The sequence below is a fragment of the Scyliorhinus torazame genome, chromosome 7 (genome assembly GCF_047496885.1).
Source record: "Scyliorhinus torazame isolate Kashiwa2021f chromosome 7, sScyTor2.1, whole genome shotgun sequence".
Lineage (NCBI taxonomy): Eukaryota > Metazoa > Chordata > Chondrichthyes > Carcharhiniformes > Scyliorhinidae > Scyliorhinus > Scyliorhinus torazame.
In genome coordinates, this window is record NC_092713.1 from 73564641 (window position 1) to 73577617 (window position 12977).

At 43.6% G+C, this 12977-nt stretch overlaps 1 protein-coding gene across 3 annotated transcripts in view; it reads left to right on the forward strand.

The window, feature by feature from the left end:
* faf1 (Fas (TNFRSF6) associated factor 1) overlaps nucleotides 1-12977 on the forward strand; it is a 612606-nt gene that overhangs the window by 63435 nt on the left and 536194 nt on the right. For all 3 annotated transcript variants that reach the window (XM_072510911.1, XM_072510913.1, XM_072510912.1), the window contains exon 6: nucleotides 8188-8291. In XM_072510911.1, the coding sequence (XP_072367012.1) occupies nucleotides 8188-8291 (104 nt within the window). The remainder of the gene's footprint in view (nucleotides 1-8187; nucleotides 8292-12977) is intronic.

Here is a 12977-nt window from a genome sequence, read left to right on the forward strand (position 1 = left end):
TATATACAGCAATAAATACTTATACAATAATCCTACTTTCTAGACTACTACCTACCACTACTGGCCAATACTTAACTTTTGGGAATGGCCCACCAGGTCAGGGAAACGAATGGCTTATCGAAATGGGGTCTGGCCTGTGGGATTCAAAGGCTGATACAGGTCGATGGCTAGGAGTCTCTATCGGGTAGCGATCGCTGGAGTCAAACTTGCGGTTGCTGGTCTATGGTTCTTGCGAAGGTTGCGAGCAGGAGAAGAAGGGAGAGAAGGGTCGATCTGAACTTGGCCCCTATCTTTATAGTTCCCGGGGGCTTCCCGCCTCTCGGGGCGTACCTTAACCCTGGTCCCAAGTGATTGGACTTGTTCCCAAATCTGGGTTCGATATGCTCCAATAATGGGGCGATTCCTTGATCGGGGGGTGGTCGTTCACCTTTCTTTGTCTCGGCCACTGCTGGCGCCGAGAGGTCTGGATCGGCATTCAATTGCTAATATGTTGCAATTGTTCCGGGGGTTGGCCGATTAAACTGCAGATGTCTGGGTTGATGTGCTGCTGATGGTCGCAGGTATCGATCTGGGCCGACTTCCCCAGAGCCGAATACGCTGTTCTGTCTGCAGCTGTCCGTTTGTGCCCTGTTGGCTGCTTTTCCCATCAGCCTTTTTGGTTAGCCATTTTACATCGGGTTTTGGCCAAATTAATCGGGAATCAGCCATTTTAGGTGGCTACAGGCTGACCCCCTGTAGGACTCCTCCTCCACCCTAACCTACTCTAACCCCTCTCCTTCCCACCACTGCCTCAACTCTGCACTCATCGCCCAATTGTAATGCAACAGGTTTGTTAGCGCCAACCCCCCTTTCTGCCTCTGTGACAGGTCGTTCCTCACCCTAGGTATCTTCCCGCCCATATGAACTCTGAGATTGCTGCATCCAGTTTCTGGAAAAAGGTCTTCGGGATGAAGATCGCGAAATACAAACCGAAACCTTGGCAGAACGTTCATTTTTACCATCTGGACCCGCTCGCCAATATCAGGTGTAACGTTTCCTATCTCCTAAAGTCCTCTCTAACCACTTCCACCAACTTTGCCAGGTTCCACCTGTGCATCGTCGCCCACTCCCCCGTCAACTGAACCCCCAAATACCTGTATCTGTCCCTGGCAACCCTAAACTGCAGCGCCCCAAGCTTGGCCCCTGACCCGCCACATTCACTGGAAACACCTCGCTCTTTCCGAGATTCAAATTGTAGTCTGAGAAGGCCCCAAACCCCTCTAGTATGTCCATAATTGTCCCCATACTCTCCAATGGGTCCGACACGAACAGCAGCACGTCGTCTGTGTGCGGCGACACTCCCTACTCCCACTCACAATCCCGTGCCACATATAATTGATACGCCTCTATCAGGTCCCCTCTTGACCTTCACTGCTCCAAGGAAAACAGCCCCAATCTATCCAGTCTTTACTTGCATAGCTCAGACCCCACAACCCAGGCAACGTCCTAATAAATCTTCTCTGCATCCTTTCCAGTACTGTCACATCCTGTAATGTGGTGACCAGAACTGCACGCTGTACTCCATTTGTGGCCGAGCCAGAATTTTCTGCAGTTCCTGCTCTTGTATCCTATGTGTTGGCTAGGTTAATAAAGGCAAGTATCCCATATGGCACCTTACCCACCTCATCTACCTGCCCTGCCATCTTCAGAAATCTATGGATATGTACTCCAAAGTCCCTCTGATCTTCAGTACTTTACAGGGTCCTACCATTCATAGTGAAATCCTTTGCTTTGTTAGCCATCCCAAAGTGCATTACCTCACACCTTTCCAGGTTGAATTCCATTGCCACTGCTCTACCCACCTGACCAGTCCATGGATATCCTCCTGCAGTGAACGGCTATCCTCCTCACAGGGTTTACCACCATGCCAATTTTCACATCATCCGTGAACTTTGTGTTCATGCCCCCTACATTTAAGTCCAAATCATCAATATACATCACATATACCCAGGGCCCCAAACTGAACCCTGCGGAACCCCACTGGAAACTGACCTGCAGTCACAGAAACATCTCTCTACCATCACCCTTTGCCTCCTGCCTCTCTGCCAAGTTTGGATCCAATGTGCCTTGGATCCCATGGGCCCTGACTTTCTTGTCCAGTCTGCCATGAAGGACCTTATCAAAAGCCTCACTAAAGTCCAAGTAGACCACGTCAAATGCATTTCCCTCGTCAACATTCCTGGTTACCTCTACAAAAAATGTGATTAAATTTGACAAACATTGCCTTCCTTTAACAAATCCACGCTAACTATCCCTGATTAATCCATGTCCATCTGTCCTTCTGAATTTTTTCTAGTAACTGCCCCACCACTAAGGTTAGACTGACTGGCCTTCAAATTCTTGGTCTAACCCTACCACCCTTTTTAATAATGGGACAATATTAGCAGTCCTCTAGCATGTTACCTGTGACCAGAGAGATTTTGGAAATTACCACCTGTGCCCCTGATACCTCCACCCTTCCAACCCTCAACTGCCTGGAATACATCTCATCCAGGCCTGTGGATCTATCCACTTTAATAATCTTCATTAGTGTCACAAGTAGGCTTGCATTAACACTGCAATGATGTTACTGTGAAAATCCCCTAGACGCTGCACTATGGCGCCTGTTCAGGTACACCGAGGGAGAATTTAGAATCTCCAAATCCCCTAACAAGCATGTTTTTCAGGACTTGTGAGAGGAAACCGGACCACCCGGAGGAAACCCATGCAGACACGGAGAACGTGCTGACTCCACACAGACCGTGACCTAAGTGGGAATTAAACCGGGGAACCTGGAGCAGTGAAGCCACAGTGCTCACCACTGTGCTACCGTGTTGCCCATTTTAAGGCTTAAGACTTTTAAGGCTGCTAAACCTGCTAGTACCTCCTCTCTCTCTCTCTCTCTCTCTCTCTCTCTCTCTCTCTCTCTCTCTCTCTCTCTCTCTCTCTCTCTCTCTCTCTCTCTCTCTCTCTCTCAATTTCCTCTAATATTTTGCAGTCCTCCACCCTGATGTTTACACCTGCACCTTTTCCATTGTGAAGACTGCGCAAATATTAATTGTCTTCCGGGTCCATACACATATTACCTATATGGTCCACAATTGGCTCTACTCTTTCCCAAGTTACTCTCTTGCTCTTTTATATATATTTTTAAAAACCTCTTTGGATTTCCCTTTGTTCTAACTGCCAAAGTTTTTTCATGCTTTCTTAGCTTTCCTAACTTTCCCCCTACACTTTTTTATACTTCTCTAGGTACCCTGCTGTATTGAGCCCTTGGTAATGGCCATGTGCTTCGCTTTTTTTCCTCTCAATCTTGACCTTTATGTTTCTTGACATTCAGGGTTCTCTCGTCTTGGTCCCACCCTTTGCCTTTACAGGAACATATTTTCCCTGTACTCTTCCACTGCTCTGACAAAGTTTTATCTACAAGGACTTGCTCCCAGTCCACCAAATTGTATCTTGTCTTAGTAAAATTAGCCTTTCCCCATTTAAGAACTTTTATTCCTGACCCATCCTTATCCTTTTCCATAACTGTCCAAAATCCAACTGAATTATGATCGCTAACTCCAAAATGCTCACCTACTGATGTGCCTTCCACCTGCCCGGGCTCATTTCTAAATATTGGGTTCAGAATTTCCTGTCCTTTTTTGGCTTTCTATGTACTGGCTAAATAAGTTCTTCTGGGAGCAATGTAAGAATTTTGTGCCCTCCCTACCTGCACACTAAAATTATCCCAGTTAATGTTTGGGTAGTTAAAATCCCCTACTATTACTGCCTTCTTGTTCCTACATATTCTGAAACTTGATAACATGTTTGATCCTCTATCTCTCCCTGACTGGGGGTCTATAAACATACCAACAGTGTGTTTGCCCCTTTGTGATTTTTACTTGAAATGAAATGAAATGAAATGAAAATCGCTTATTGTCGCAAGTAGGCTTCAAATGAAGTTACTGTGAAAAGCCCCTAGTCACCACATTCCGGCGCCAGTTCGGGGAGGCTGGTACTTCTATCCATATTGCTTCATTTGAAGCTCCTTCCAGGATATCATCTCTCCTCAGTGCTATAATTGATTTAATTGATTTCTTGAACAATATTACGACAACCTCCTCCATCCTCTTCTATCCCCATCTCATCTGAATACCCTATAACCAGGAATGTGTTACCAATCCTGCCCATCTTTCAGCCACGCTTTTATCATAGCTATGATAGCATATTCCCACATACCTATCTGTGCCCTCAGCTTGTCTGTCTTATTCCTCAGGCTCCTTGCATTAAAATATATTCCATTCAGCTTTGCTGGACTCACTACTTTCTTATCTAGCCTATGCTTCCTCTGCCTTTCAGACTCACTTACTGGCATGTTAACTTTTAATTCTATCTCAACTTCTCTCTGAATTACTTGTCAGGATCCCATCGCTCTGCCAATTTAGTTTAAATCCGCCCCCAGCAGCATTAGCAAACTCCCCATGCGGATGTTGATCCCATTCCTGTTCAGATGTAACCTGTCCAACTTGTACAGGGCCCACCTTCTTCAGAAATGATCCGAATTCCCAGGAATCTAAAGCCCTCCCTCCTGCATCATCTCTCCAGCCACGCATTCATCTGCTCTATACTTCTGCTTCTAGGCTCACTGTTACATTGGCACTGGGAATAATCCAGTGATTAAAACCTGCTTTTCAATTTCCTACTTAACTCCCTAAAGTCTGCTATGAGGAGCTCATTTCTCTTTCTTCCTATGTCATTGATACCAACATGCACCACAACTTCTGGCTGTTCACCTTTTCCTTCAGAATTCCTGTAGCAGTTCCGTGGCATCCTTGATCCTGGCACCTGGAAGGCAACACACCATCCTGGAGACACATCTGTGACCACAAGAGTGCCTGACTACTCTCCTCAATAACTAATCCCAGTTTGGAACTGTTTAAATTAGTTTAAAAGAAATAAATTTAGAGCACCCAATTTTTTTTTCCTTCCAATTAAGAGGCAATTTAGCATGGCCACTCCACCTAGCGTGCACATCTTTTGGGTTATGGGGGTGAGACCCACGCAAATACAGGGAGACTGTGCAAACGCCACATGGACAGTGACCTGGGGCCGGGATCGAAACCGGGACCTCAGCGCCGTGAGGCAGCAGTGCGCCTCACTGCGCCACCGTGCCTCCCTGAACTGTTTAAATTAATGATACTGTGTAGAGCCATTGTAATTAAGTATACTTCTGGTTTATTTTCTTGTTTGTTCTATTTCTCAACAAACATTGATTTTATTAAAATCATCACAAAATGCCCGGAACAACATTCTCTGGATTTCAAACCTTACCTCTTAACTATGCCACATTAGAAAATTGCAGTTGAGGGCAATTGTTTCAGGTTTCTTTTCTGGGATTTGAACAACTCTGCATTTGCCATCGGCCATGTCCTTAACATTAGCAGCTATTATTAAAGTGGTTATAACCGGGCAGTTGGAAAAATTCAAGGTAATCAAGCAGAATTAACATGATTTTGTGAAAGGGAAATCACATTGGACTTCTTTGAGGAAGTAACATGTGCTGTGGATAAAGGGGAACCAGTGAATGTACTGTACCTAGATTTCTGGATTGATGAAGTGCCACATCAAAGGTTATTGCAGAAAATAATGGCTCGTGGTATAGGGGATAACATATTCACAGGGATAGAAGATTGGCTGGCTGATGGGAAGCAGAGAGTAGGCATAAATGTGTCTTTTTCAGGTTGGCAAGAGGTAATAAATGGTGTGCTACAGGGATCAGTGCTGGGACCTCAACTGTTAACAATTTATAGATACGACTTGGATAAAGGGATGGTTGCCAAGTTTGATGATGACACAAAGGGAGTAGGAAATTAAGTTGTGAAGAGGACACAGGGCGGCTACAAAATAAATATATATCTTTATATATAGAGAAACGTTAGCTCTTTTTTTCTCCCTACAGATGCTGCCAGACCTGCGGAGATTTTCCAGCATTTAATCTTTGGTTACAAAATATATAGATAGGTTAAGTGAGTGGGCAAAGATCTGGCAAATGGAGTATAATGTGAGAAAATGTGAAATGACCCTTTTGACATGAAGAATAAAGAAGAAACTTTTAAATCTAAATGTGAAAGATTACAGTGCTCTGAGATGCAGAGGGATTTGGGTGTCCTAAATCGCAAAATGCTAGTGTGCAGGCACAGCAAGTAATTAGGAAAGCTGATCGAATGTTATCATTTATTGCAAGGAGAATTGAATATCAAAGTAGGAAAGTTATATTTCAGTTATATAGAGCAAACGTGAGCCAACACTTAGAGTACTGTGTACAATGTTGGTGACCTTTTTAAAGGAAGGATATAAATGTGTTGGAAGCTGTTCAGAAAAAGTTTACCAGACTAATACTTGAAACTAGTGGGTTAGGTTGTCTTATGAGGAAAGATTAGACAGGTTAGACATGTATCCGCTGGGGTTTAGAAGAATAAGAGGTGACTTGATAGAAACATAAGATCCCGTGTGGTCTTGACAAGGTGGATATGGAGAGGATATTCCTCTTGTTGGAGAATCTGGAATTAGGGGTCACTATTTAAAATTAAGGGGTCACCCTTAAATGGAGATGAGGTAAAAAAAATTATCTGAAGGTTGAGTCTTTGGAACTCTTCCTGAAAAGGTGGTGGGAGCAGAATCTTTTGAACATTTTTAAGGCAGAGGTGGATAAATGCTTGGTAAGAAAGGAATTGATAGGTTATTGAGGGTAGGTGGGATGCAGATTTGAGGTTACTATCAGATCAACCATGATCTTAATGGCAGAACAGGCTTGAGGGGCTGAATGGTCTACTGTTCCTTGCTTATATGTTCAATGATGTAAGTGTGAGGCCATGTACTTTGGATACAACTAGTACAAATTGGAATATTTTCTAAACATTGACCAACTAGGACTGGGCAAAAGCAAATTGATTTATGTATCCAGGCAAACAAATGCACAAAAAGCGAGGGCGCGATTCAAAAAGAAATCAAAATGGGTAATAAAATGTTAATTCTTAAAATGGGAGAAAGATATGCTTCAGTTATACAGAGCCTTAGTCAGATTCCATCTGTAGCACTGCATTCCATTTTGGATACTGCAAATAGGCATTACATATTGCCCTTGGGCTGGGTGCAGCATTGATCCACCACGATAATACCACCATGATGATACCATAAAGAATAAATTATGAGGATAGATTTCATTAATTGGCTTATATTATTTTCAGTTTGGAACAAGCTTGGGCTGCAAAGTTCCTCCATATGTCTCCGGGAGCATTTTTTGAAAATGCTAGAAGGATGGGCCAGTGAGCTTGAAGATTCTGAATCAACCTGTTCCTCTAATCACAGCCTGTTCCTCTCCCACATTTGCTGCTCACTCATGGACCTGTCAGCAGCAAACATTATAGTTTATCTTTTCTTGTTTAATCAATGTTTTATTCTTTTGTTGAAAGTCCATCAGCAATCCCTATGAATCTGTTCAGTAGCCAAGTTTCCAAGCAAAAAATAAAAGTTTTGATCGGTCAAATCTGGTTCCAACCTGGAATCTGACTTGTCCAGTAGTAACATCATCTAGGATTGTAACAAGACTTATTTGAAATTGATTTCTATGATTGCTCAGCAACTCCCTACTCATTGCATCATGTATCAGGATGGTAGAATGTTCATTAGGCCACCTGTGACCTTTTAGACGAACAGTCACCATGTAATGGCATTTATATAATTGCCATCACGTGCATCAAAAAAAAATCCGTTAGTAACATGTAACTTCATTGGCAAACTAATCATTGCTGTGATAATGTACTGTGGGAGACCAAAATTTATCAGATCTGCTATTTTAAATCCTTTCTTGGTCTTTGTTTGGGACCAAATGAGGTGGCACTAGAAAAACCCAACACAAATAATTTATATCTTTATTCATTTTGATACGCATGTATTCCACTGAGAGGATCCATACCATTTAAGGTTTGTATTCTGGTTGTTAAGTTGGGAACCAAGGTGATCAGAAATTTTGGGTACTGTTTAGATTGTGTTTCAAGGACTTAGCCTCCTGGAATGTAAGCATAGTTCTTAACCGTTTTGTTTTTTGTCACATTATTAAGATTATTTTGATCTGCTTTAAATCCTTGAGATTTAACTTGCACTTGTTTTTCTCCCCATCTGTAGACTATTCTGCGGTCTCTTCACTTGCCTAAGAATAATAGCCTTTATGTTCTCACACCTGACATAGCTCAACCAGGATCAGATGGACCAGCAACCAGTCAGTCTAGGTAAGCTGTTGTGAAATTGTTGTAATTTTCTTGTGTTAATATGGTATTTGGTAATGTCGGCATTGATTTGTTTGAATGTATTTTGATGCTGTCAGGTTGACTGGTGGGAGTACAATAACTGAGTGGGAACGCTTTTTCAATTTCCATGTGATCTGTCTGACGAAGTGTGAATAACAGCAAATTTAATTCAGACTAATCAACAAAGCCTTGCTACAGGCTTGGATTTGGGGGGTATATTTTCGCAGGGTTCTCACTGGCATTACGACAGACAAGTGGAAGAGCCACAGGAACCCTGGAAAAGCTTCATTTTGTTACTGTTTATGCTATTTTTCCAGGATGTCCATAGGTCTTCCGACAGCTATGATGGGCGAGCAGGCGAAACATTGCAGAATTTCAGCCTCATTGAATCTAGATGGGTGGGAGGTCTGCAGCTATGCTGTAAGATTACCTTGTCTAAATGATTTTAAAATTAGCAGTGAGTGCATTAGCAAGCAATATATTATGTCAAAAAGTTATTATGCCCCGTATCAATTTCCTGAAAAAATTTATATACCCGCTAAGAGGCAGAAAAATTAAAAGCTTTGAGATAAAACTCTTATAAACATACGTGGCTTCACAGAGTCTTTTATGTTCATTACTGGAAATACACAACATCTGAAACAATAGGTTAATGTTCAGGTAAAGGCTGACAAAGTTTCAGAATGTGTTGATTACTATATTTATATTCGGCTATTTTAAATATTTCAGTTTAAATGAAATGTTACTTTAGATCCTTGTGCACCAAAGGCCTGCATCTCTCTTTTCTGATGAACATGAATCTGGTCTAGTCCTCTGTCGAACTTCAAATATACACTAACAATTGGGCATAAACTGTATAAATAATAATTGAGATGGAGTTGATCTAAAAATAAGTGAATGCATAGTTTTTTTCTCAGTGGTGGTGCTTTGGGTGAAATTTTCAGAGTTGTTGAGCAAAACTGATGTTCTCATGGGGACTGAGGGAAGTTTACGATTTTCTGATGCATAATTTTGACTTTGCAGTTGGAGCTGACAATTTGGTTCAGTGCTGGTCATTCTCTCTCTCTCTCTCTCTATGTAGCATCCTCAGTTGATGCACGTTACTAATCATGACTCATGATATCTTGATGCGGCAAGTAGAAGAGGCAGGCCCCAGGAATTGCATTGGCTGATAGGAGGATAGAACCCCCATTGTCAGAGCTAATAAACACCACACTCTAACCTTCTGATTGAACCGGCCTGGGGGGATTTTTGGTTGTTTTAAAAGATAAATGCAGGGAACTTTTCTGTACTTTAGAGTTGTCTGCTGAAATAGTGCTTATTCAATGTTGCTTTTACTTTGTAAATGTCTTAAAATGTAAAATCTTGACATATAATATCTTCAGTCATTCACTGGAAGTTTGAATTTCTTTTAAAAGGTTATTGCTCACTATGACGATCGTGACAAATTGGGTGGGTGCTCCTGCAGAATTTCGAATCCACAGGCTGAGATGAATGTACTGGGATTTGCCAGAGTTTAAAGGAAAGAGATTTCACAGTGACTGTTGCTATATTCCTGAAAAGCTAAGATGGCTGTCCCCATTTTGGACGCATTCCTTGAGAAAGAGGTCCTGTCTGTGAGTGTCTTGCACTAGTCAACAAAGGTTAATTTGAAAATAGCAGAGAGGGTGTAAATAGATTAAAAAGTGAACGCTAAAAGGCAGAAATTGTTGAATTACTGGCTTGCCACCTGAACTGTGAGGGAGAAGACCTATCCAGATAAAAGACCGGTTGAATTAGCACGATTTGGTTTCAAATTAAACTAACAGAATTCGAGAAAGAAAAGGAAATGAGAAAACCTTGAACTCGAAAGAGTGATGTAAAAAGTTTAATTAGAATTCCAAAAGGAAGAAAACAAAAGCCTTAACTTGCAAAAGTAGAATCATAGAATTTACAGTGCAGAAGTGTACACTGGCCCTTGGAAAGAGCACCCTACCTAAGCCCACACCTCCATCCTATCCCTACACATCCACCCTATCCCCGTAACTCCACCTAACCTTTTTTGGCCACTAAGGGCAATTTAGCATGGCCAAACCACCTAACCTGCACATCTTTGGACTGTGGGAGGAAACCGGAGCCCCCGGAGGAAACCTACACACACATGGGGAGAACGTGCAGACACCACACACACTGACGCAAGCCGGGAATCGAACCTGGGACCCTGGAGCTGTGACGCAACTGTGCTACCATGCTGCCCAGGTAGAGGGAAGTTAGAAATTTTGAACTGGATAGAGAAAGAATGATGAGTTAGCTGCATGTCCTGGTTGAACTTTTAAGGAGTATTCACTTGGGGCCAAAATTCAATGGCAAAGAAGTTGAAACGTAGTTTGTATCATTTGCAAAAATTGCTACAAAGTTTATAATCTATAGAAATGTAGACAATTCGGATAGTCTTTGGTATGGACACCAGTTAAGATTTATTCATCTCTTTCAGATTAATAGTTTTCAGATTATAATACGACGAAAGTTTTAAGCACATCAGTCCGACTTAGTTCCAGAAACATCCAGACAAAAGTTTAGCAATCGGAGGAATAGACCGAATCAGACTTCTGTGGCATTTGCTGTAGAAAAAGAAATGGTGTATGGTGGATTTAAAAAAAATATATATATTTTATTCCAAACATAAACAATTACAACAAAACCACATTCCAACAAGGCAGATTTAACAGTCTGTACATTTTTTCCCCTTTTAATCCCCCCTCCCCCACCCAACCCGACAAACATCTCCTCAAATATCGTCATGAGCAGCCTTCACCGTACCACGGAGCCCTCTTATGACCCCCTTAAGGCAAACTTAATCTTTTCCACCAGAGAAATTCGTACAGGTCTCCCAGCCAAGCCGCAACCCTTGGTGGCGTATCTGACCTCCAATTCAAAAGAATCCATTGCCGGGCAATCCGAGGTGAAGGCTGTGTTATCAGTCCCCTTCCCCTCCGGCACTTCCGAAATCCCAAAGATCGCCACCAATGATTCTAGCTTCACCTCGGCCCCCACTATCCTTGATAAGATCCTGAACACCGCCTCCCAGAAGCTGTCCACTTCTCGCAACCCCAAAACATGTGAACATGATTCGCCGGCCCCCCGCCCCACTTCTCACATCCATCCATTACCCCGGGAAAAATCCCTCATCTGAACCTGAGTCATGTGTATCCTGTGCACCACTTTAAACTGAATCAAGCTCATTCTGGCACAGGAGGAAGTTCACTTCACTCGTCGCATCGCCTCACACCAGAGACCTCCTCCCAGATCCGCTAAGCCGCAAAGCACTCCAACAAGCCCATAATTCTGCCCATACTTTCCAACGGGTCCAACACAAACAACAACAGGTCATCCGCATACAGTCATACCTTCCGTCACAATCCTTTGCCACTCCCGAAGGCCCAAAACCAAGGCCTCGATCATCATGGGCGACAGGGGCACCCCTGCCTCGTCCCCCTATGCAACCCAAGTAGAAGATTGCATGCCAAAGAAGGTAGTACATGCGTTCCCAAATTAGAAACCATGGTTTAACCAGGAGATTCACTGCCTACTGAAGGCCAGGTCTGAGGCGTTAAAGACAGGTGACCCTGACCTATATAAGGAAACCAGGTACGACCTCTGCAAAGCCATCAAGGACGCCAAGAGACAATACCAGACAAAGCTCGAGTCACTGTCACATCCTCTGAAGTCAGATCGGCCTTCTTGAAAGTGAACCGTTGGAAAGTAACGGATCCTGACCGAATTCCTGGTCGTGCACTCAGATCCTGCGCAGACTAACTGCCGGGTGTGTTCACGGACACCTTCAAGCTCTCCCTACTCCATTCTGTGGTTCCAACCTGCTTCAAGAAGACCATCACCTCGGTGCCAAAGAAGAACCGGGCAACGTGCCTCACTGACTGCTATCCGATTGCCTTGACATCTATCATTATAAAAACTGTTTCGAGAGGTTGGTCAGGAGACGCACAAACTCTATATTCCCAGAATGCCATGATCCAGTGCAATCCACATACCACCACAGCAGGCGCTATCTCCCTGGCCTTGCACTCATCTCTGAAGCATCTAGCCAGCAAAGACTCCTATGTCAGACTCCTGTTCGTTGACTACAGCTCCGCCTTCAACACCATAATCCCAACCAAGCTCATATCAGAACCTAGGACGTAGCTCCTCCCTCTGCAACTGGATGCTCGACTTCCTGACCCATAGACCACAATCAGTAAGGAGAAACAACAACACCTTCTCCCAATCGTCCTCAATATGGGGGGCATGGCAGCACAGTGGCTGGCACAGTTGCTTCACGGTTCCAGGGTCCCAGGTTCGAGTCCCGGCTTGGGTCACTGCCTGTGCGGAGACTGCACGTTCTCCCCGTGTCTGCGTGGGTTTCCTCCAGGTGCTCCGGTTTCCTCCCACAGTCCAAAGATATGCAGGTTAGGTGGATTGCCCGTGATCAATTGCCCCTCAGTTAGGTGGGGTTACTGGTTTATGGGGATAGGCTGGAGGTGTGGGCTTAAGTGGGGTGCTCTTTCCAAGATCTGGTGCAGACTCGATGGGCCGAATGACCTCCTTCTGCAGTGTAAATCTATCTATGATTATACTGGGGCCCCGAAAGGCTGTGTACTTAGCCTCCTACTATACTCCCTATACACACATGAC